The 24,356-nt window shown below is 30.5% G+C and overlaps 2 protein-coding genes and 1 long non-coding RNA gene across 3 annotated transcripts; 1 reads left to right on the top strand and 2 right to left on the bottom strand.

Moving 5' to 3' along the window:
* Nucleotides 1–919: 919 nt before the first annotated feature.
* Nucleotides 920–3,635, top strand: LOC112736863 (polyol transporter 5). Its single transcript, XM_025786508.3, has 3 exons — nucleotides 920–1,395; nucleotides 1,642–1,988; nucleotides 2,301–3,635. Exons 1-3 carry the CDS (start codon nucleotides 1,248–1,250, stop codon nucleotides 3,354–3,356), a joined length of 1,551 nt encoding a protein of 516 aa, XP_025642293.1. The 5' UTR covers nucleotides 920–1,247; the 3' UTR covers nucleotides 3,357–3,635.
* Nucleotides 3,636–8,886: 5,251 nt separating this feature from the next.
* Nucleotides 8,887–12,318, bottom strand: LOC112736862 (polyol transporter 5). Its single transcript, XM_025786507.3, has 3 exons — nucleotides 11,903–12,318; nucleotides 11,134–11,480; nucleotides 8,887–10,122 (listed from the first exon to the last, which is right to left on the bottom strand). The coding sequence occupies exons 1-3, from the start codon at nucleotides 12,051–12,053 to the stop codon at nucleotides 9,037–9,039; spliced, it is 1,584 nt and encodes a 527-aa protein (XP_025642292.1). The 5' UTR covers nucleotides 12,054–12,318; the 3' UTR covers nucleotides 8,887–9,036.
* A 10,526-nt stretch (nucleotides 12,319–22,844) lies between these two features.
* LOC140178099 (uncharacterized) lies at nucleotides 22,845–23,849 on the bottom strand. The gene is made up of 3 exons (XR_011870336.1): nucleotides 23,784–23,849; nucleotides 23,279–23,571; nucleotides 22,845–23,166 (listed from the first exon to the last, which is right to left on the bottom strand). It is a non-coding gene; the product is annotated as an uncharacterized lncRNA (long non-coding RNA).
* Nucleotides 23,850–24,356: the final 507 nt, after the last annotated feature.

Genomic DNA, 24,356 nt, shown 5'->3' with positions numbered 1-24,356 from the left:
TAACAGGTGAGTTTAACTTTATCCTAGTTGCCAGTGTCCAGTGACACAAATAATAATATTAATATTATTTTTTTATTGTCTTCAAATATATAAAGGGTCCAATAGAGCAATTTCTAGCATGAATATATATAAAAGGCGATGCAGATTGCATATGCTTATTAATTGTTGTTATGGTGGTGGGGATACATGTGTTTTGGAAGTGGCTTGATTAGTGTGAGCCACAAGATTGGTAACATGCAGAATTCTATCTCCACAATCATATGGGGTTATGAAGAAAGAGAAGTGTGGAAATTAGGCACTCTGAAAATGACGTTTTTGAGAGAGAGTTGGACACTTTACTACTACTATTAAAAATACTATTTGAATATATGTATCAATTAAATTTATTTTTATGATATATTTTATATTAATAATTAATTGAGTAAAGTATCGTTTTTGTCTTCAATGTTTGGGGTAAGTCCTATTTGTGTCCCTAACGTTTAAATCGTCCTATTTATATTCCTAACGTTTATAAAAGTGATTCAATGTTATCTTATTATCAATTACACTAACAAATCAGATTATATTTTTCAATTATTCTCACTTTGATATATTCATTCTCAATTAGGTCTCACTTGTATGTGTTCGATTTTAATATTATACCCACTATTTGTGTTTAGATTCAATTATATTCCTAGAAAAGTGAATTATGTAAATGTTGTAGGAATTAGTTTCAACTTTTGATGAGCTATTTTTCGGAGTGGATCATCGATTCTATCCCATACATTTGTATTCTAACTTAACATTAAATCACTTTTACAAATGTTAGAGATACAAATAGGACGATTTAAATGTTATGGACACAAATAGAATTTATCCTAAACATTAGAGACAAAAACGATACTTTACTCTAATTAATTTTAGTACATATTTATCATACATGTGAGTGTGTGACTTCCACTACTCGGGAGGATTGCTCCTACCTAGGAACACCACATGATGACATCATCATCATCTCATTTTTTGCATTACCATAAGCTAACTCGTCTAATAGGAATATTCACATTTTAATTATTACTACCTTAAACTTACGTCTATTCAAAAAACTAAAACATCTGCATCATTATTACTTTATAGCAAGTATCCACCACCACTCCTTCCTCTCTTCTCTATTATCATGATAATTAATCATTAATATAGCAATATAAAGTACCTCACATGCTCATTATTCACAACTAATACATACACTTTCATAGCAGTGAAGACAGATGATGAATATGGGAAAAGAAGAAGTTGAAGCAGAGAGCAAGAACAGGAGCCTTGAGGATTTCGATCCACAAAAGAAGCCTAAGCGAAACAACTATGCTTTTGCTTGTGCCACTTTGGTTTCCATGACTACCATCTTGCTTGGTTACGGTAAGTACCACTAATTACCTACAACATCATCACACATGCACACATATAAGTATATAATTAATTAACCCCGTTATTAGTTCACCATAGCTTCAATATCTTATCCTTTCATTTTTCGCTTAGTTTCTAGAGAAAATGAAAACATGTCTTGTTGAAGGAAAAAGACAAAAACAAATACTATTTTTTAATAATAAAAAAATGAATGAGTGTTAATTAATTAATTAATTACATGTTGTTTATGTTGCATAGACATTGGGGTTATGAGTGGAGCAGCAATGTACATACAAAGAGACTTGAAGATATCAGATGTGAAAATTGAGATTCTGCTGGGAATCATAAACTTGTATTCTCTAGTAGGGTCATGCCTCTCGGGAAGAACCTCCGACTTGATTGGTCGTCGTTACACCATAGCGCTTGCCGGCGCAATCTTATTCGCCGGAGCCATATTGATGGGCTTCTCTCCCAACTATGCATTCCTTATGTTTGGCCGTTTTATTGCTGGTATTGGCATCGGCTACGGCGCCGTCGTTGCTTCCGTCTACATCGCCGAAATCTCCCCTGCTTCCTCCCGTGGATTCCTCACCTCATTCCCTGAGGTTGCTTTTCTTCTCCTACTCTATCATTTTAAAGACTTATATCAAATTAATTTCTTTTTAAGGAACTTTTTTAACATTGAAACACATATTCCCTGTAAATGTGCGTAGCTTCGACAAATTATTTGAATATACTGAACTTTGTTTTATTATATTTAATGAATTGTTGTAGGTAAGTGTCACTATCAGAGACATAATTAAGTTTAGACAAGATATTTCAGTCTTTTGTTTTAGTAAATACTTTATTAACATGAATCAATTTTTTTAATTAAAAAGTATTGCCCATACTCTCAAAAAAGTCTCATGTACATGCAGGTATTCATAAACGGAGGGATATTACTGGGATACATTTCAAACTTTGCATTCTCAAAGATGAAACTCCAAGTCGGTTGGAGAATGATGCTCGGAATCGGAGCTATACCTGCTATGGTTCTAGCTATTGGAGTCTTAGCTGTACCAGAGTCACCAAGGTGGCTCGTCATGAAGGGTCGCCTGGGCGAAGCAACAAAAGTGCTAAACAAAACCTCCGACACAAAAGAAGAAGCACAACAACGCTTATCAGACATCAAAAGAGCCGCGGGAATCGCACAAGACTGCAACGACGACGTCGTTCAGGTCGCAAAGCAGAACATCGGCCAGGGTGTATGGAAGGAGCTTTTCCTCTACCCTACACCCGCGGTTCGCCACATTCTAATCGCAGCCCTTGGTCTACACTTCTTCCAACAATCTTCTGGCATCGACGCCGTTGTTTTGTACAGCCCGCGAATATTCGAGAAGGCTGGGATCAACAGCGACACGGAGACACTACTTGCAACTGTGGCCGTTGGGTTTGTTAAGACGGTTTTCATTTTGGTTGCCACGTTTACTTTGGACCGCGTGGGGAGGCGTCCCCTGTTACTCTGCAGTATCGGCGGAATGATGCTCTCGCTTCTCACGCTCGCTACCAGCCTCACGATCATTGATCACTCGGATCACAAGGTGACCTGGGCCGTTGGATTGAGCCTTGCCACTGTGTTGTCTTTTGTGGCCACGTTCTCGATTGGTGCGGGGCCCATGTGGTCGGTTTATTGCTCTGAGATCTTTCCGTTGAGGCTGAGGGCGCAGGGTACGGCTGCGGGCGTTGTGGTAAATAGGGTCACGAGTGGGGTTGTCACAATGACGTTTTTGTCCCTCTCCAAGGCCATTACTATTGGGGGCGCGTTTTTCCTCTTTTCGGGGATTGCCATGCTTGGCTGGATATTCTTCTATACCATGCTCCCTGAAACGAGGGGCAAGACCCTTGAGGAAATGCAAGGGTCTTTTGGTAAATTCTGGGAAAAACCCAATTCCACGGAGGTTGATGGTGGTAACGCCCAAGTTCAGCTAGGATAATATAATGTGGATATTATCGTTACGAAAATAAAATAATGTGGATTATTACAGCAGCTAAGTTTTGTCTCTATTTAGGTATCATATGCTTCGATTATTACTGTGGTGGCAGGCTAGCAGGTCAAGTTGCAATTGGCAATGAATTCAAATATAGCAGCTTAGTTGCTCGTGACACATTAATTGATATGGACTCATATATATATTTATATGATGCTAGCATACATTAATTGATATGGACTCATATATACATTTATATGATGCTAGCATGCAAGGTGTTCGCAATTCTTTCTGAATTTCGTTTACCCTTGAAACTTATCCCTCCACAATTCTATATTTATGAAGCGAGACAAATATTTAGTAGTTTTGGATGGAAAAACTAAAAAGTGAAGGGAATTAAATGAAGATACATGATAACTAAGTTGATCAAGTTTAGATTAAGCGAAGATACATATCGATACATGTGACATAACTTCTGTTTCAGAGTCATTACTAATTAATTTCCTATTCTTTCTACTAAAATTAAAATACTAAAAGTGTTAGTCTCTTTAACGTTTTTCTCAAAATTATTTCCTACGCAAGTCTCTAATGTTTAGCATATAGGGGACTACATAACTAGCCCCTCATAACTTTGAGATGCATTAACGTTAGACAGCGATATTCTTTTGTTTTTTTACAGCAAGGACAAATATGACCCAACCAGAGATCTTTGGTAAAGATTTTCATCCAGCGATTTGAGGTAGCCTGATGTAATTAGATAGATGATATGAGTATGTATGACTTGATAGGGAAACTGCAGCAGTGTACTAATTAAACAACCATAACAAAATAAGAATTAATACAGAATTTACACTATATATATGTACGTGGTTGTTTTCGTTTGTTGCTTCATATATATATAGTATTTTTCTATCTCATATTCTCATTGTCCTTTTTTTATCTTTATTTTGTAATAAATATATCTTAATAAGTACAAATTTGTTTGATATAATTAAACACAATAACAGTATGACATATTCCCTCTATCGTGTTAAGAATCTTATAATGATGCGTCTTAGACTTATTTGTCATGCAATTATTTCTCGATAAAGAGTAGTAGACTGAAATTTGGTAGTGTTTGGTAGAGAGACAGAGACGAAAAAATTGAGATCGAGAGACAGAGACTAAGAGACAGGAATTAAAATAAATCTCAGTATTCTGTTTAGTGCAAAATGGGAAATAGGAATTGAAACAAGAATGAAACTCTAATTTAATTTGCACAAAGGGTAAAATTAGAATTAATTAATTGAAATGAAAGTATTTTAGGTATAAAATGTTATTAAAGTTTCAGTCTCTATCTCTAAAAATTTCAGTCCCCTGTGTCCCTACTTTTTGGAAGTACTAAAATACTGAAATTTTAGAGACAAAGACTGAAATTTTAGTACCAGTCTCTGAACTAACAAATACGATACTGAGTATCAGTCTCTCAGTCTCTGTCTCAGTACCTCAAAACAAACGCTACTAAAAAGAAATAAATAATATTCAAGTTAAGGAAACTAGTGAAGTGTACAACATTAATGATCCAGCTCTGCAAACTTGATTATTTATGGTATACAGGGGTGTTAGGGGAAAAAAAGTTAAAACTGTACGAAATTATAAAATAATTTAGTAAAAAATTAAGAAAAATGTGAGGATCAATATTTTTTTTATCAATATTAACTAATATTTTATATCATTTATATAACTAATATTTTATTTAATTATATCTATTTTATTAAATAATCATTTATGATATTAATATAAAAAATAATTATATTTGATGATGTAGCACTATGTAATTAAATATACATATAAAACTGTTTTACATTAAAAATACATCAAAATTAAGTTTTTAAAATTTAATATAAAAAAATATTTTTATCAACTAAATATTAACAAAAAAATAATAAAATTTATTGATTATATAATAATATCGTTAAAAGTTAACCTAAAATCACAATTTTTTATAGAGAAAAACTGAACTTTGATGTCCACCGGGCTATGATGGCCAAACCTGGATGATAGACACATGTGGATCGTGAATTTACACAAATGCTTACAAATTCCTCATCTCTTCTCATGTTTGATTGATGACTCTTAAGAAAAATTTTGCATAAACAATCTTAAAAATAACTTAATTAATGAGGATTTTGAATTCAGTAAATGAGTCTGGTGTGGAGCTATATATGCACAAATACAACATATTAAGATCCTAACACTTACTAATGAGAGATTTTTGTAGGGTTATACTAGGTAATTAATAATATTTTTGAACAATATGAATAATTACCAATCAAATTAAAATATACTATATTTTCAAATTACCCACCTAAATCTTAATATTAGAATAATCATCCGTACACCTAGTGAAATGAACAACATCCAATATATTCATTATTCATATTATTTAATATTTTCATTGTCTACCTATATTTTTTCATTTTTGTATTAGAAAAAGAAAATTAATAATTTATGACACATTTATCCATTCTGGTAACTTATATAGTCTTTTCTGCAACGTAGATATAAATATATGTGAGCTTGTTAAACTTAATTTTCTGCAACATAGATATTTTTTGCCGGTATATATATATATATATATATATATATATATATATATATATATATATATATATTTCTGCGTGAAAATGAACTCTGAGGTATAGCTCGTTTGGCTGACGCTTGAATTGACTTTTTTTTTGAAGTAAAGAGTGTGGAACGTTGTCTTCTCGTGAGGAGGCGGCGTTGGATACCTGCAAAGGGACTCCAACGCTCAAGTAAGTATGAGTGTGAGAGAGTTCAAAATAGGAATCAGAATGAATTGCGTACCTTTAGATTAGCAACTCGTTAGCATTTATAGTGGGTTGTTCGAATGGTTTGTTATCTGAATTAGGTTTGTTATTAATTCGTATCCTTGTTGCAGGTTTGACGGGGTTTATGCTGGTCTGTCTGGATTTATTGGGATAGTGATAATCTTGAGTGAAGTGGTTATTCTAGAGAAGTTATCTCTGCCAGCTATACTAGATTCTGAGATTGTTGTTGTTGTGGGCCAGGTTTTTGGTAACGGATCATGTATATATATACATTTCAATTCTCAAGACAAATGGCACATGCCTGGTTTCCCACCACATCGATCGCCTTGATCCATGCTTAGTGATATTTGCAAATTATTTAGGAACCTTAGTTTCATTATCATCTTGATACCCTACAACTATAACTTATGGGGCATCTTTGTTTTTCAATAGCGGTGGAAAATTTTGATGCTAATCAGCCTCTCACAACTGGCACCTGTGAGAGACAATGCAGGTCTTTTTTGCTTGAGCTTATTAGGAAAGTAAAGGTCCATTTCATGATTAATGGTTTATGGTTGATTTGTGTCTAAACTAAACATGTGATGGATTAATTTGATGAAGCCGGACGATATATATGAGTGGATTATTATTATATGCATTAATCTTATAGTCCACATATAGTTGGCAAAGATATTTTAACATGTCATGATGGCATTGTTTAAAATAAGGATTCTGTATTATGGTAACAAATCAATAATAAAAACCAATTTTTAGGTTAAGTTTAATTTTAATTGATTGAAGGGGTAAAAAATTTTACATAATCATTTATTTCAATTTATGCGTGTCAAATGATTTTTTAATTATTTTATTAAAATTTTAAAAATTAATTATTTTTGTTGATATGACAATTATATAATTATTTATGTAAAACTCTTTTATACTAATAATAATATATAAAATTTAGTTATTTTATAAGTTTTGGTTGAATACCATGTGTTCTTGTGTGATGAGTCTTGTTAAATGTATAACTCTTCCGTTCAAGTTTAAGTTTGTTAAAAGAAAAAGTATAGGTAACAAACAAGATTTTTGAACAATGTGTAAACAATAGAAATTAATAGGATTAAAAGAGTAAATTTAATTAATAGCATTAAATTAGAGTATAGTTGGTAGTTGTTCATGATTAGGAGATTGACCCTAGCTATCATTACTCAATAGTAGCTTACGTTAAATGATTTCTTTTTGTTAATTGTGAATATTACTATATCTTCATGGTATTTCAAAATCATCTAATAAGTTCTCAATATCACTCCTCCCGTCACTGTGTATTTTTTATGTGCATTCACAGTTGGGTTTTGCTGGTCACAAGTTTCAAGGCCTTAAATAACATATATCTTGTATGTCGGCAAGTTATTAATTAATTTGCATTTTGCATGAGAACCCAAATTAAAATATCCCTCGATTCTTTGACGTGAGATATACTACTTGATATGCATGCGTTGAATATATTAGTCTACCACTTGCTATATATATATTATTGTTGTCGTGTATAAATAAATAAGAGAAATGTTAGGTAAATAAATTATTTTTTATAATTAAATTTAATTAAATTTTTTTATTTTTTTAATTAAAATTTTTAATTAGTAATCTTTAAATTATTAGATTAATTTAATTTAACTTAATTATTAATATAATTTGATCATCTAGTATTATCGAATAAATAAATACAATAACGTCACTCTCTTAGGCTTCTAGTTCAATCCATAGAAAAGTTATTGCAAAATTATTCGCCACAAAAAGAAAAATGAAATATGCAAGGCTGAAATTTCCATTGATATTGAGAGGTAGGTTGGAAGGAAACGGTTCTTACTTAATTAACTTATTAGAAAAACTTTAACTCATAAATACGCTGTTTTAAATCATGATCACGAAGAACCAATAATGGTCTAAAAATAATTATTTATGTACAGTTATTTTTATGTAAAATTATTAATTAAAAATTATTAAATAATTTAATATATTTGACTAAATTATTATAAGATAATCTCAATTAATAATTTTATACAAAAATAATTATATATAAAAACAATTATATATAAAATTTCATCTTATCCAAAACTTATACTTCATAAAGAAATATAATTGACTCTTAAGAAATACAACTAAAAAACTAATTAAATAATTATTAAATAAAATTTACTTTTAATATATTATTCGTATAAAATAAATTTATACATAAATTTAATTACAATTATTTAAAAAATAAATATAATTATACGATTATATAAAATATTTTATATTATCAACACATCAAAATTAAATTTTATTAAATAAAACATAAAGTGAACCCGAGGTCAATGTTATTAAGATGCTTGTAATATTATCAAATTCAATCAAATCCACAAGACAACAAGGGCAAGTGGACCACTCTTAATAAGACCCTCGAAAGATTCCTGAACACAACAAATAACAAGAAAGCAGGGAAAAAGTAATTACAACCAAACAAAATAATAATATTGCATCCACTGTCCAAATCTATCAAATTTCTACGTTTAGCCCTCCATCCTCATAGGAACTTTTTCCACTTTGTGGATTAACTAAATAAATAACCACTTGCTAATTAAGTGTCATCCAATCTTCAATAATTTTAATCAACTTTGTAATCGATAACTCTCCTAATTGGAGATCTATTTCTAATTGCATATAAGAAACGTGTGGGGAAGTAAAAATAATTAAAAAGCACCATTTTTTTAAATTTTCTTTTTGATTACATTACATACACACACACTTGCTCGTTGCACATTTGAAAGGTCACTCCTACCCTAAAGAACATAAATATAATTTATATATAAACCCTTAATAATACACATTTTTCCCCTCTAAGATTGGACATTATTGGTTGTTGTTCCTAGCTGGACTTGTCCCTTATTACCATTGTCAACTCCCTTAGTACCAGCAGGGTTAGCCCTGAATTGACCAAAAGACCCTTCCATGTCCTCAAGAGTCTTACCTCTTGTTTCAGGTAGCATGGTATAGAAGAATATCCACCCAACAGTGGCAATTCCACCGAAAAGGAAGAATGCACCACCAATAGAAATTGCCTTGGACAGGGACAAAAAGGTCATTGAAATAACCCCACTGGTGACTCTATTCACCACAACACCCATAGCCGCGCCCTGCGCCCTCAACCTCAACGGAAAAATCTCAGAGCTATAAACCCACGTGATGGGACCCGCACCGATCGAAAACGTGGCCACGTAGGACAAAACCGTTGCAATACTCAATCCAACGGCCCACATAAGCTTCTTATCGGAGTGAGTAATAATCGTAAGGCTAATACCGAGCGTGAAAACAGAGAGTATCATACCGCCCACACTGGATAGTAACAGTGGACGCCTACCCACACGATCCAACATAAACGTGGCAACCAAGATGAACAGAGTCTTAACAAATCCAACGGCCACGGTTGCAAGAAGCTTATCGGTGTCGCTAGTGATCCCAGCCTTCTCGAATATTCTAGGGCTATACAAAACGACGGCGTCTATGCCGGACGCTTGTTGGAAGAAGTGTATGCCGAGTGCAGCGATTAGGATGTGACGAACTGCGGGTGTAGGGTAGAGGAAAAGCTCCTTCCATACACCCTCGCCGGTGTTCTGCTTTGCGACCTGAACGACGTCGTCGTTACAGTGTTCTGGAATACCGGCGGCTTTTTTAATGTCTGAGAGGCGTTCTTGAGCTTCTTCTTTTGTGTCGGAAGTTTTGTTTAGCACTTTTCTTGCATCGCCAAGGCGGCCCCTCATTACGAGCCACCTTGGTGATTCTGGCATAGCTAACACTCCTACTGCTAGGATCACTGAAGGAACAGCTCCGATTCCGAGCATCATTCTCCAACCGAGTTGAAGTTTCATTTTTGAGAATGCGTAGTTTGATATGTATCCTAGTAATATTCCTCCATTGATGAACACCTGCATGTAAACGTAATAATAAGATAATATAATCACATTTAATTGATTGATTAATTTTTGTTTTATTTTATTTGTTTACTTAAAAGTACTACCATTCTTTGGTAACTGATGATGTCTATGAGTCAGAGCTGACCTAATACGCTAAATTTCGTGTTTACATGCATGTGGATTGTGAGTACCAATCAATTCTCACTCTCCATGTTCATCTTAATATTTTTATTTAATTTAGGTTAAGCACCAGATTTGTCCCGTTCAAAAATAGTGAAAACATATCCAAACTTAACAACTTGTAAATTAAGATAATGACGATTGCTTATATTTATCTGAAGATGAAATACTACAACATTTTACTGCTTAGTCCAATTTTTATTTTTTGTCACACTTAAAAATTTTGATCTAAAATCTCTTATGATCATGGTTTTTGGTCATGGTCTAAAACAAAATTTTTTATCATGCTTTATTTTAAATTCATGATCATAACTATTATGGTAAAAATTTTAAAAGATAATTTATTTTATAAATTTATTTTAATTTTAGGTCACACTTTTATGTTTAAAAATTGAGACTTAAAAGTGTCTAATATTACGATTTTAAAAAAAATATAAAAACATTATATATATATTCTATAAAAATAATTAATTTACAAATTAATTTTTTATAAAAAAGTTGTAAAAACAAGTTAATTTTGTTACGTGTATATTTTTTTTATAATAAATACAGTTTTAATTTGATATTAGTATTTTTTAATAATTAAATATGTATTCTCTTTGTTTTATTAATTAAAAAATAATTAATTAAAAAAAAACTATATTTTTATATATGTTTTAAAAACAGTCGGCGTATAAATAGTGTTTTTTGAAAATATAATAAGACGAAGAGAGAATCTAAAGAGCACAATAAAATTACCTACACATATAGAGTGCACATGCATGTATTTGATTTTCCAGCTCAGCATCTCAATTTTTAATAGATGGATAATAATAAAGAAAATGAATTCCATATTGAACGTACCTCAGGGAAGGAGGTGAGGAATCCACGGGAGGAAGCAGGGGAGACTTCGGCGGTGTAAACGGGAGCAATCATGAGGGCGTATCCGATGCCAATGCCGGCAACGAATCGCCCGAACATGAGGAACGAGTAGTTGGGAGAGAATCCCATCAAAATCGCTCCGGCGAAGAAGATAGCGCCGGCGAGCACTATTGTGTACCGGCGTCCGATCCAGTCGGAGGTTCTTCCGGCCAAACATGACCCTATCAAGGAATACAGATTGATAATTCCCAATAAAATTTCAATTTGGACGTCAGAAACTTTAAGGTCCCTTTTTATGTAGATTGCTGCTCCACTCATCACACCAATATCTGCAACCATAACATAATATTAATTACACTAAAACCAAAAATTAAGATTTTAGCATATATATATATATATATATATATATATATATATATTATATTCTTTACCTTTTTCAAAATTTTGAATAACTGGATAATACAAATCTTTTTTTTTTCAATTTCACTAATTTTAAATAATTTTTTCAGCTAGCATATGTGTGGTACAGTATTTAGTTTTATTCTTTCCTTGGAATAAACGATTTTTTTTTTTATTATTTTTCTCTTGAAACAATGAAGAAGAAAGGACAAGAGAAACAAAGTGTAACCAGGCCTAGTTTTCTTCAATTCGTTGTAACAAGATGCAGGGGATAGGAAGACAAATAAGCTCAAAAGTGAAATAACAAGTAAGATTAGAAGGCAGGTAGGAAATGAAAGCGGTGAGTGCTGACCATAGCCAAGTAAGATTGAAGTCATGGAAGCCAAAATGGCACAAGCAAAAGCATATTTGTTCCTTTTAGGTTTCTTCTTGTGAGGATCGAAATCCGCAAGGTGGTTAGTGTTGTTGTTAGTTGCAGCTTCAACTGCTTTGGCCTCAGTCATTTTGACTAATTATTGCTTGCTATAGAGAAGAAGGAACGAAGAAAGAAAGATGGATGAGAAGTGTGTGTGTGTTAATGGTACATGTGTATGATTAATAATTAAAGTGGCATGTGATGATGCAGGTTTGTGAGGATGGTCTAACTGCTTGCTTATATAGACATCACCCCCTTGGACCATGGACTTATGGACTCACACACATTACTCATTTACTCTCTCTCTATGTACAGCCTCACAATCTTCTCTCTCTTTCGTCAACGTCTTTTTCACTCTGCCTAATTTTCACACTTCTCTTTTCAATTTTTTTTTAATTATTATTATTATTTAAAATCCCTCTACTTATTGAAACTATGCAAATTGAAGTGGATCTCACCTTACAACATATTTTTCTTATTTGTTATTTGTTTTTGTTAGGATGAATTTTTGAGGTATACTTCGTCTCTTACGTCGGACATCAAAAAATAATGGATGGATATATGTAAAAGATATTTAGTAAATATTTAAGAGGTATATAATAATTTTATGAATATAAAATATTAGACATGAAATTAAACTTATTATATTTGTGTGTGTCTGAGACTAGATATAAAAAAAAAATTTATAAACATAAAATTGATTAATGGAATTCATGTTATGACCGTTTGGTAATTAAAATAGAAATGATGGTCATTAAATCAATAATAAAAGTGTCGGTTATAAACAAAAAATGAATAATAATTAATACCAAATTATGACTCATAATGCACAATAAAAATCAAATTATAAAGTGACATATCACTATTTATTAGTGTATATTAATATATTAGGCTGCGTTTGTTTTTTGAGAGAAGACAGGACATGACACTAAGACATAGACAATAGGACAGAGACACTAAAAATTATTTTTTGTGTATTGTGTTTGGATAAGATGGACAATACACTAATGTAATGTTCTGTATTATGTTTGGATAGACATGGACAAAACTAAGATATTATGCAAAATGACTAAAATAGTTATGTGATTCTAAATTTTTTACATCAAGTACAAATTAATTTAATAAAAAATAAGAGTATATAGGAGTACAGAAAAGTACAAGAAGAATTGGTCTATGAACCAATAAGATAAATAAAGTAACAAAATTAAGAATAAATAAAGTAACATAAAATAGAAAAGTGAATTAAGTCTCCATTAATACAGCATGCCATAGAGAAGAGAATAAACGATAAAAAAGAATAAATTAATTATCTAATAAGAAGTTCTAAAAAAAAAGAGTATCTGAAAAAAAAGAACGCAGAAAAAAAATTACGATATAAAAAAGAAGTTAAAATTAGAAAAAATAAGGAGAGATAATAGTAGAATAATAAAAAATATCTATAGATAGAAAAAGAAAAAATTTTGATAAAAAGTCTGTGTCCACTCTTTAAAATTTCGTATCCATTATTGTCTTTCATAAAAAAATAAACACAAAAATATAAAATAATATCCTAAAAACACATTTTAATTATTAATTATCCATGTCTCTGTATCCTATCTCTAAAAATAAACGCTACTTATAGATTAATATTTCATTTAAAAATTTATCATTAACAAATAAACTATTGCACAAAGCGAAATGCAAAACTCCATACTTGCAATGAGCTAACCACTAAAAACAAATACTACTATGATAGCTACAGTACAGTTAACCTATATTTTCATATCTCAATAATAATAATAATAATGAAATTAATAATGTATTTATATTATTAATTAATTGATAAATGCTTTATCTCCATAGAGAAACATGGCAGCCGGAGAGAGAATGACTTACATTAAATCAATGGTAAAACAAATAACTACAGTTGTTTTCATTGATCTGCGTGTATATCTGAAAAATGGTTTACCAGTCTGGAGAGAGTTTCATTACGGACTTAATTGTATTAAAGATTCAAATTGACTGAATAAGACGGAAAAACACTTTCATTGTAAAAATTCCAGTTTCATTTTGCTGTCATCAATTTGATTATATACGTCGGCTAATCAACTTTTAACTGCCATTCATTTTTGGAATCAAGGAAGCTAATATAATGAGTCGGAACAATAAATAATGATGATTATCTTTTACATGAAAATAATAATTAAAAATGTAAATATCTTAACTATAATTATATATGTAAATATCTTAACTATTATTTTCATATAAAAAATATATTCATGTGAGTAGGTATTATTTAAGATAATACCAACTAACATTAATAGTCACAAAAAAAAAAAAAAAAAATTAATTAAAACATACCGATTATCATCTTTACCTGAATCTGCCACATATGGGTGGGTGGGTGCATGGAAGCAGAAATTAAAGTGGGCAATTTGATGAATTTTGTTATTTTTAGTGAAAGGACAATCCATACATTATAAATATTATTATTATATAATTACCTATCTGTTACTACTTAATAATGTGTTATTGCTTCTTTACCTAGCTAGCTACATATAAACTTTTTATTCGAAAATGGAAAAGATATTGCAGTGCTATTCATTTTTTTACCTCTCATTTTTCAAGTGCTAGGGTTAATTATCTTACCAACAAACACCATTTAATTATGACTAGACGATTATCGCGAGGTATTAAGAATGTTATCTAATAACTGTATTATTTAAGACTATCATTTTCTCATTAAAATTGTTGATTTGATATACAAATTAATGTAGTGCACAAGCTAAGAACTTGAAAGCTCTTAAGAATTTTAATTATCGATCATTTGTTGTTTGAAATAAAGGGCATAATTTATAATACTCAACTCTTTGATGTTAAGACTGTTTCAACAGAAACAAACTTAAATTAAAAAAATGAATAAATAACTAATTTTTAATTAGTTAATATTAGTTATTTTTATTACAAAAATATCTTTTAACTTATTTTTTGAAAGATTTGGGATTACGATTTAGAGTTTAAAATTATAATTTAGATTTTAAGATTTAGAATTTATTATACAAAAATAATTTTAAAATATTAACTGAAATTACCTAACAAAATTAATTTTCTAAAATTAAAAAATATATATACACTAAAATACTGTAGTTAATATTCATGTATTTTGTGAAATATGCCATAATCATCCCTATTACAAATATTATAATAAAAGAAATGCTCATGTAATCTTACCTATATGACTCAAGAGATTTTAGTATAATTTATGCTAAAATATTACTATATATCCATTTGTATTGATTTCATATTGTATTGTTCTCTATCATTCATTAATTATTGTAATAATTAATAAATGCTAAATAAAGTAAGTTATGACTATTTTTGGTTGATTTTTTTTAGTTACTAAATATTTTCGTTATATTAAATAAACAAAAATATTTGGTAACAAAAAAAATCAGCCAAAAACAACCAGAACTTACCTTATTTAGTATTCATTAATTGTTGCGAAAATTAATTAATGCTAAATAAAATATTACCCAAAAAAAGGGGAAAAGATTTGTTGCGATCCAAGACATTAATAAGTCAACAAAGTGAGTGAATTTGGATGGAAACAAATTGGCATGGGAGCTTGTTTCAGATAATTTACTTTCTCAAGTTGTTCTAAATAGTAGCTTATTAATATTTAAATTTATTTCCATTTATTTAGGTCAAGGGTCAAGTTTTGAAGTTCAACAATGACGGGCTGATGATATCTTTGATTGAGGGCCCCCTCAAACCTTCAAAAGTCTTTTTGTGGGACACCAATTACCTTTTAACCATTATTTCCAACTTGCAATTTTCCTTCTATTCAATGTCTTCAATTATTGAATAATGTATTTTATTCAACTTTTTCATATATTCCTGACCTAAAGAGGAAAATTTTTTAATTAAAAAAATATTCAATAAATACAAAAGATGAAAAGATCAGTCCTCATCACATATTTGTATATGTGTATAAATATTATTTTGTATATTTTTTTAACAATATAATAATTATTAAAATAATTAAATATTTTTGTAGCGGTATATATAATTAAATATTCTCATGAATACTAAATATATATTTTTATACTGTAGTTAATTCGTGGCTAATTTTTTATTCAATAAATATGGTTAATTAATAAAATAATTATTATTAAAATTTATTTTATAAAATTATTCTAACGCATGAAAACAATAACCAGATGGACATGAAAACAGAGTTTATTTTAAAGATTAACAAAAAAAATTATTATATAAATAAATTTTAATTTTAATATACTAATTAAATATTTTACAAAAGTTATTTAATTAATTTTTTATAATTATTTATATAATTAATATAAAAAATAGTGAGATATTATTATTTAAATAATATTATATAATTAAATACACATATAAAATTATTTTCTAATAACAGTACATTAAAATTAAATGTATAAATTAAACTATGCGTGGTTTGACTATTGAAATTGAGTACGTAGTCATTGACTCAGTGAGTCAGTGTGTGTTACATTATTTGAGTAATTGAGTCTACTATAATTTATATAGCACAACGCTAACTTAAACGGCAGTAAAAGAAGCTGACATAATCTTCAATGATTTTGTGGTCACATACTCACATGGGAAGTCATCTAAGTCTAAGTGAGTAACACCATCAGAACTTGGAAGAACGATCCACAATATAAAAAAATATAATACATAAGGAATTCATAGATATTCAGATAAGTTATGTTGAATAACAGTTCTCCTATTTCTCGGTAAGCTAGCAAAGTTATTCTTCAAAATTTATGTTCAATACGTTTATATTATTCAATTGATGAGTCAAATAGTGTTGTAACTTGTAAGAGTTCAATAATAATAAAACAATCAAATTGAAAGAAGTAATATGAAACTAGCGTATATATTTGCAACACTACTTTATACACCGCCGCATTTAAATGCTATCTACTCAATGACCAAATACATTTTCAAACATGTAATAAGTTGTGGGTACGATTTTTCAAATATATGAAGTTATTAGGGATGGCGAATAGCATATAGATGGGAGATGTTTTTATTTATTATTTTTTGAAACTGTTTTTTTTTTATAATAAATAAAATAAAATAAAAAACAAAACAAGTCAAGCTTGGTAAAGGTTAATTATTTCGGTATCAATTGACTCAATTCCATATACAAGAATAATGAGACACGGATAAATACATAAACACACATATATAAATTTTTGTTGAAAGAAGAGCCGCCATTATTCAGTAAAATATTTATTATCTCATTAATTATTTAATTTACACATCATTTACCAGCTCTTTTCGAAAGCCTAGCAAATTAAAACAATCACATGAAACATTGTTTATCTATAGTTTATGCGTATGGATATACAGCTGCTGAATTTAGGCCAAATCAATTACAAAAGATTCATCTTATCCGTATTATTATATGTTTTCTCATTTGTAGATATAAGATCAGAAAAATTTCAAGTGTACCGAAAACACCGGTATTTTAGTTGTTTTAATCGTTGATTTTAATTAATATATATTATATATATTTTTTATAATTTAAATCAACGGTTAAAATAATTAGAATACCGGTATTTTCAGTATACTTAAAACTCTTTCTATAGGATCAACTTTATTTTACAATAAATTCTTATGAAAAAAGATTTTAATTTTTAAAATTACAGATAATTATTTTCTTGGATTGTGTTTAATTTGAATCATTTTAAAACACTAATTGTCTGAAATTAAATCCTACTAAATGACCTAATATTGAATGATCTTTATTTAATATGATATTACACAAAAATCAATAGTGATTGATTTAAACTATAAACTTGCATATGTATGTATGAATGCAAGTATAGCAATGATGATGGATATACTTGTCCATTTTAGGTTTAACCAACTTAACTACCATAATAATCAGAACGGTTCAATATGATAATATATAATATCTCCTCTGATAATGGGGTTGTCTTGTACCTAATCAAACTCTGGCCAGCCACCAATAAAAATACTCTACTTTTTTCAACTAGATATTTCTGTTTTTATATTTTATTAAAAAAAAAAAAGAAAAAGCGTAATTGCTTGAGTATTAAGGTTGAATTGTACCTCATTAATGTCCAATCTAGTTGATTAAATTGGGTGAAACAATTTCTTACTTTGTTTGCAAGTGGCATGGAATATAATATTTCACATATGTAGATATATTAAGATGTGAATTAATATTATTAAATCTTCTATCTATCCCTTTTTTAGGTATTATTTCATTTTAACATCAAAATTAAATATAAAAGTAAAAATGCTTGTTCATTAAAGCCTTCTAGTTGTGAGGATTTTTTTGAATAGATTTATAGTTAAGTACTTTTAGGTAATATTTCTTTGAGCTTAGTTATTATCGCTATAAGAAAAATGTTAAATACCGTCGGATTTATTATCGGATTTAACGTCATATATTAATGTCAGTTTTATCGACGAATTTATTGACGGTTTTGATGTGAAATTCATCAGGTCAAATCATTATCGACGAATTACTATTTTCAACGGTAAATTTGCCGATAATAACTGGAGAAAAAACGGAAAAATAGGTACAAAATGTAGCGTGGAATATACTGGCGGAAAAATCTGCCATTAAACATAATTAGTGGAACGCTGCATTTTGGTGACTCGCAATGCATTACCGTCAGATTTATCCGCCGGTAAATTCAACGGTAGCGCGCCCTAAAATTCGGAATACGAACCCTCTTCCTCTTAATTTCAAATTAAAATCCACCCCCTATAGCTCCAATGACAGAACCGCGGTGGGTAATTCCTCTAATGCGTCCCAGTCAAATGCGCTTCCACCACTGCCGTCATACGAATGAGAATTTGGCTTTATGGCATGCAGGTATGAGTACTATCTTAATATATTTTATCCGCAATCTATTTTGACTTTGTTAAGTTTTATGTGTTTTTATGTGTTTGTTAATATTAAGTTTTTTGTTGATATGTTTGTACCAAATAACAATGCATGTACACAGGAGATTTCCAATATGATTAAGTTCATGTACAACAACTCATGGTCGAACTACATCGAAGATCCCTACTTAGACCAGAGAGCGATGGTTTTATTTAACTATATTTTATTTTGAATAACTAATGTTGTTGAATTACTTTGTGCAGGAGAAATTTATATGGGATCAGGAACATGATATCTTGATCAAGAAGATCTTCGACCACCAGATAGCTAAGCGATTTTAGCAGACGATGCATGACGTTCATCAGGGTCATGACCACCTTATGATTTGGCTCCGTCTAGATCCTAAAAAGGAACTGGAGGTCTATTTTAGTACTGATAAGGGGTTCAAGCGTCGCTGTCTGACGAACAGAACTAACATGGCTTCACAGAGATTGTCGAAGTATACCGATGGATCGACGACTTTCATGAAGACGAAGAGCAGGCTGGTATGTAATTTATTTGCTAATCTTTGGTAATTATTACTTGAATTAATTGTTACTTGATTTATTTTATTAGTTGGTTTCAATATGTGTAGTCTAAGTCATTGGATCGTGAGGTGACATTGGTGGAGACCTTCAAGTATACCCATACGTTGAAAGCCAACAAGAAGGACTACACGCAAAGATTGAAGGCTACGACCTAGCAATCTCAGCTGCCTGGTGGGGTCATTCTTCGCCAGCAGCCTCCGCACCCCCGCATTTGCGGCTTTATCTACCTGTGCCTCTGCCACCAATCCTGTCGTTCTAAGGAAGTTGATGACTTGAGGGAGGAGGTGCAGAAGCTCATAAAGGAGCTTCATCAACAAGCTCAGTAGTCTGAGCAGAGGTACAATGAGCTTCTTGCATGCGTGGGAGACACCGTTGCTATCAGCTTAGAGCTGACGAAAAAGCTGGAGCGGCTAGAGCGTTTGAGAAAGTAGATGGAGGTGTACAACGAGTAGATGCGCGCTAGAGGGACACCGACATTAATACCTACTCCGCTGCCTCAGCAGGAGGAAGACAATGATATTTACCGTGATCCGTAGGGTCTAAGAATTTAATTTATTTTATACCTATTTCATTGTATTTTACTTCTTTGACTTTTTATAATATTCAAATTATTGATATTTAATAAAATCATTAGTTGATTTCTAGTAATTTTGTCTTTGTGCCTAATTTTGTAAACAAAAAATTTAATTTGACTATCAATTGTGTGCTAATTATACAAAAAAAAAGAAAAAAAACTATTGCGAGATGTACCGATGAAATAATCCGACGGTAATTGGACGCTACAAAACATAATATATTGCCAAATTTACTGTCAAAAAAATATGACGATATTCAACCGCTTATTTTTATCGTATTAATTAAAAAATTATATGCAAAATCCGTCGATAATTAGCATCGGACGAAATAATTTGCCAATAATTTTTTTTGACGCCGTTTATACCGTCAACTTCAATTCGACGATAAATAATCCAACGATAAATTAATTACTAATTAAGGAGGATTTATTTGATAAATCTGTCAATAATTCTGATGGTACTTAATATTTTTTTGTGGTGTACGATTAATTTTGATTTTAATAGGGTGAGTTGCATTGCGCTAAATTGATCTAAAATTTTGTGTGTAAAAAAAAAAATATACTCTTTTGAACCTTATATTTAATAATTTGTAGAGATGAAAAGACATAATTTTTCATTTTTAAAGCACTAATTAAGTATGCATATTTTGTAAGATATATCATTACTTGTTAAGTAAATCCGATATATAGTTAAACTTGGCTCGCTAGTATGTGTGTGTGTTTGATTACCGCTTTATTCACTAAATATCTACCCTTTTTTTGTTTTATTTTCTAAATATGAATGAATTTGTAGCTCCAAATTAATTATTCTAGTATTTGTATTATGTTTATATTAAGAGACCAAAATGCTGAAGGATTAAAGAGAAATGTGTAGCTTATGTGGTCCCAACTCCCAAACATAATGGATCCCACAATTGTCATTCGCGTTCAAGAACTTAGCACCTTTTTATTTTTCAACTTCATTTTCACACGTGGTTTTGAATTTAGAAATCTCACACTGCTACACGTACGTTTACTTATATTGCCATCAATTGATTACGAAGTAAAAGCCAAAATAATAATAATAATGAAATAAAGTGGCATCATACATATGCCTATCACATTGATTGCTTTATTTGCTTAATAGTCGCACCGGCCAAACAATTCGAGTGTGCACCTTCTTTATTTTTCTTTTCACTTTTACTATTTTAAGTGAATTGTGAGGTTGTATATATATATATATATATATATATATATATATATATGGTTGCGTTTGTTTATGAGAAAACACTGAAACACAAAATTTTATATTTTTATATTTTGTTTGGTGATAAATTAAAATAAATTATAAAAATTTAATTAATTTTTATTTTTTTTATTTAAATAATTTGAGATAAAATTTTTAATAATAAAAAATATAATTATAAAAAATTAACAAGAATAATAATAAAAGAAAAAATGAAAAATGACTTCATATTTATTCATACAAAATTATCCCAATAACAAAACTGATTTGAATCCAATATGTTTTTACCCTTTACTTCCCTCCCATATTCATATTATGAACTGGTTTCATTGCTTCCGATGCAACTATAGTTACTTGTAAAGAAAAAATGTCAAATAGCATTTAGTCGTGGCTCTGAATTTTTAACAAAATGCTTTTCATTTGTTAAATTCGCTTTGGTTTACAACCTTCAATTTGGGACTTGTCTTGAATTGTTAGAAGTGCATTATGATAGCTAAGCTTTAATTTGATCTTTCTTCATTTCTAGAATAGTTCATATCAAGTGGAATGTAAGATGTTGTTTTACTTTATGCTCTAATTGTAATTTCAGCTTTGTTGGAGTGATAATGAACTCGTTAACTTGTTGCTTCAGAATTTTGGCATTACATTAAGGACCATTCTAAGGTTTGTTTCTACTTATAATATGTGTAAATTACCAAAGTATAATACTAAATAAGCTAAGCAATAATTTCAAGAAGAAGAACAACTAATGAGAATGAATTAGGATTATATAAAAATGAGGGATTAAATTTGGTCGAAATTTGAATTTGGCCACGTCAATTGGCCATTGTAGCGTCCAGCATGATAATGAAGTGTCACGTCATCACTGTAATTTATTACTGAAAAAGAGGTTTAAGTATCACTATAGTACTCGGATCTCAGTCTGAGAGGATTACTATATTAAAATTGAAATCTTAAGAACAAAATTGGATAATAACATAAATCAGTCTATTATAAAAATTTACTCATGTACAGTGACATAATACAACAAATAATTACTATTTCGCTTTATTAGATATTTATTTTTGAGTAATACTAATAAAGATAAGGTAGTATTATAACAAACTGCTAAATAGTCTAGTATAAAATCTATTGAAGATCACTACAAAAAAGGGTTAAAATGGCGGTTTTTTATAGAAATTACGGCGGTTACAACCGCCATTATTACCAAAAACGGCGCCTCCAAGAAACGCCGGTATTCTAGGCGCCATTCGAGTTATTACGGTGTTTTTCTGAAAACTGCCGTAATAACCAGTGGATAATACGGCGATTTTTTTACGGTTAAAATGGCGGTTTTAACCAAATAAAACGGCGATTTTATTGTTGTTTAAAATGGCGATTTGTAACCGCCGTTTTTACCAGGGTTTAATGGTATCCTTCTTGTTTAAAATGGCAGTTTCTAACCGCCGTTATTCTTCTAGTTTAAAATGGCGGTTTCTAACCGCCGTTTTTACATGAGTTTAAAAAGGATACCATCCTGTTGATTTCGAAAAATCATATATCAGTCATAAGAGTTGATTGATTTAGAACAAAAATAAAATTTGATCACATTAATAATAGGATGATAAAAATACAACAGATAAGAGTACTAAATCTATCTGTAATGTTACAGAGAGAGTGAGAGGAGCGATGGTATTCAATGCTAACCATTCCATCCAATGTTTTGCTGTCAGGTGTGCAGAACATAATTGTCGAGACAGGTGCAAGATGGAGTTCTATTTACTTATTTCTGACCTCAGGAGCAGGGTTCAATCATCATCCATTTTCACATTTTGTACCAATGAAAGAGCCTTGAAACCAGATAGTCAAATGTATCATCTTTAGCAAAATGATGATGACGTTGGTCTCTTTTTAGCTGCCATGATCTCCATTTAGATATGATTTTATCTACGCACATTGATTAAGTTATAATTACAAAAGGCGAGATACTAATTTACGCCAACAATTTGGACACAAACATAAATGAATGGTAAAAACAGAATAAAGGGATAATTTATACCGGAAAATGTTTCTTGACGAATGGCAAGCAATTTGAATTGTGGGATGTGAGCAATGTTTTGCCAATTCTATCCTCTTACTCTGGTGCATCACTTCTGCAGCTCCTTATGGCAAATTTTACAGCTTCATTTGAATGCATGTTTTGTTTCATGTACCTAAGTAGTTAAAATTTGGAACTGTGCTTTTCTTCTATAGGTTCAGAGATTAACCACGATGAAGCTGTACTTAATGCATTGGAAGCGCCTCTTAAATTGCAACGTCTTGAGATATTCTTTTATCGAAGACAGTGGTTGCCTGATTGGATGAAAACATTTAGGAATTTCTTAAAAGCTTTCAAAATTGAAAAAAGTATAACAACTCAAGTAAATTCCTTAAAAGTTTTTTTTGCAAACAGAAAACATGAAGAAGAACATCTATGCAGTTCACAGTGCACGTAATACCAGAAGAAAATAAGTATTCACATGATTCTAGTCAATCCTATAATTATGAAGAAATTCAGTGAAGACCTTACTCAATTTCTTCTAACAATCCCCGATTTTTGACCTAAAAATAAATTGAACAAGGAAGAAAATAAAACCTATAATTAAATAAAATAACTAGCAGTTAGCATAGAATAATCAAAACCTAGAATCAAACAAAATAAGGTAGATGAGGAGAAGAGAAGCTCGAAGAACAGAAACTAATAGAATACCTGGCAAATCGCATCCATGGAAGCAAATGTACCATCAGAGGAGAAGCATTGATGGACATGACATCGATGGAGGGGAAGAATCATTGATAGAGGAGAAGTTCGCAGAGCAGCTGTGATGATGATTTTGAATTCTGCCACACCAACGCAACTCTCACACACATAAAACAAGGAATCGAAAGAATAGTAATAAACAGAGAGGAAGTAACAAATCATGAATCAAAAGAAGATGAAGAAGAAGAGGATGAGAGTTTTGTATAAAAACCTAGAAGGGAGAACGGACACGGAGAAGACGAGTTAGGGTAAGAAGCTCGCACAACATAGAACGCAGAAGCTCGATGGAGGAGAAGCTCGCATCAATGGCATAGAAGCTCACAAGAATAAAGGAGAA

Source organism: Arachis hypogaea, chromosome 13 (assembly GCF_003086295.3).
Source record: "Arachis hypogaea cultivar Tifrunner chromosome 13, arahy.Tifrunner.gnm2.J5K5, whole genome shotgun sequence".
Lineage (NCBI taxonomy): Eukaryota > Viridiplantae > Streptophyta > Magnoliopsida > Fabales > Fabaceae > Arachis > Arachis hypogaea.
The sequence above is the reverse complement of the archived record's forward strand: the minus strand, read 5'-3'. Positions and strand labels throughout refer to the sequence as shown.

Excerpts from the sequence above, each read along its gene's own strand:
- LOC112736863 (XM_025786508.3), top strand. The coding sequence starts at position 1,248 with ATGATGAATATGGGAAAAGAAGAAGTTGAAGCAGAGAGCAAGAACAGG. Across the intron at positions 1,396-1,641 it reads TACCATCTTGCTTGGTTACG|ACATTGGGGTTATGAGTGGA; the intron begins GTAAGTACCACT and ends TATGTTGCATAG. Across the intron at positions 1,989-2,300 it reads TCCTCACCTCATTCCCTGAG|GTATTCATAAACGGAGGGAT; the intron begins GTTGCTTTTCTT and ends ATGTACATGCAG.
- LOC112736862 (XM_025786507.3), bottom strand. The coding sequence starts at position 12,053 with ATGACTGAGGCCAAAGCAGTTGAAGCTGCAACTAACAACAACACTAAC. Across the intron at positions 11,481-11,902 it reads TTCAATCTTACTTGGCTATG|ATATTGGTGTGATGAGTGGA; the intron begins GTCAGCACTCAC and ends TTATGGTTGCAG. Across the intron at positions 10,123-11,133 it reads TCCTCACCTCCTTCCCTGAG|GTGTTCATCAATGGAGGAAT; the intron begins GTACGTTCAATA and ends GTTTACATGCAG.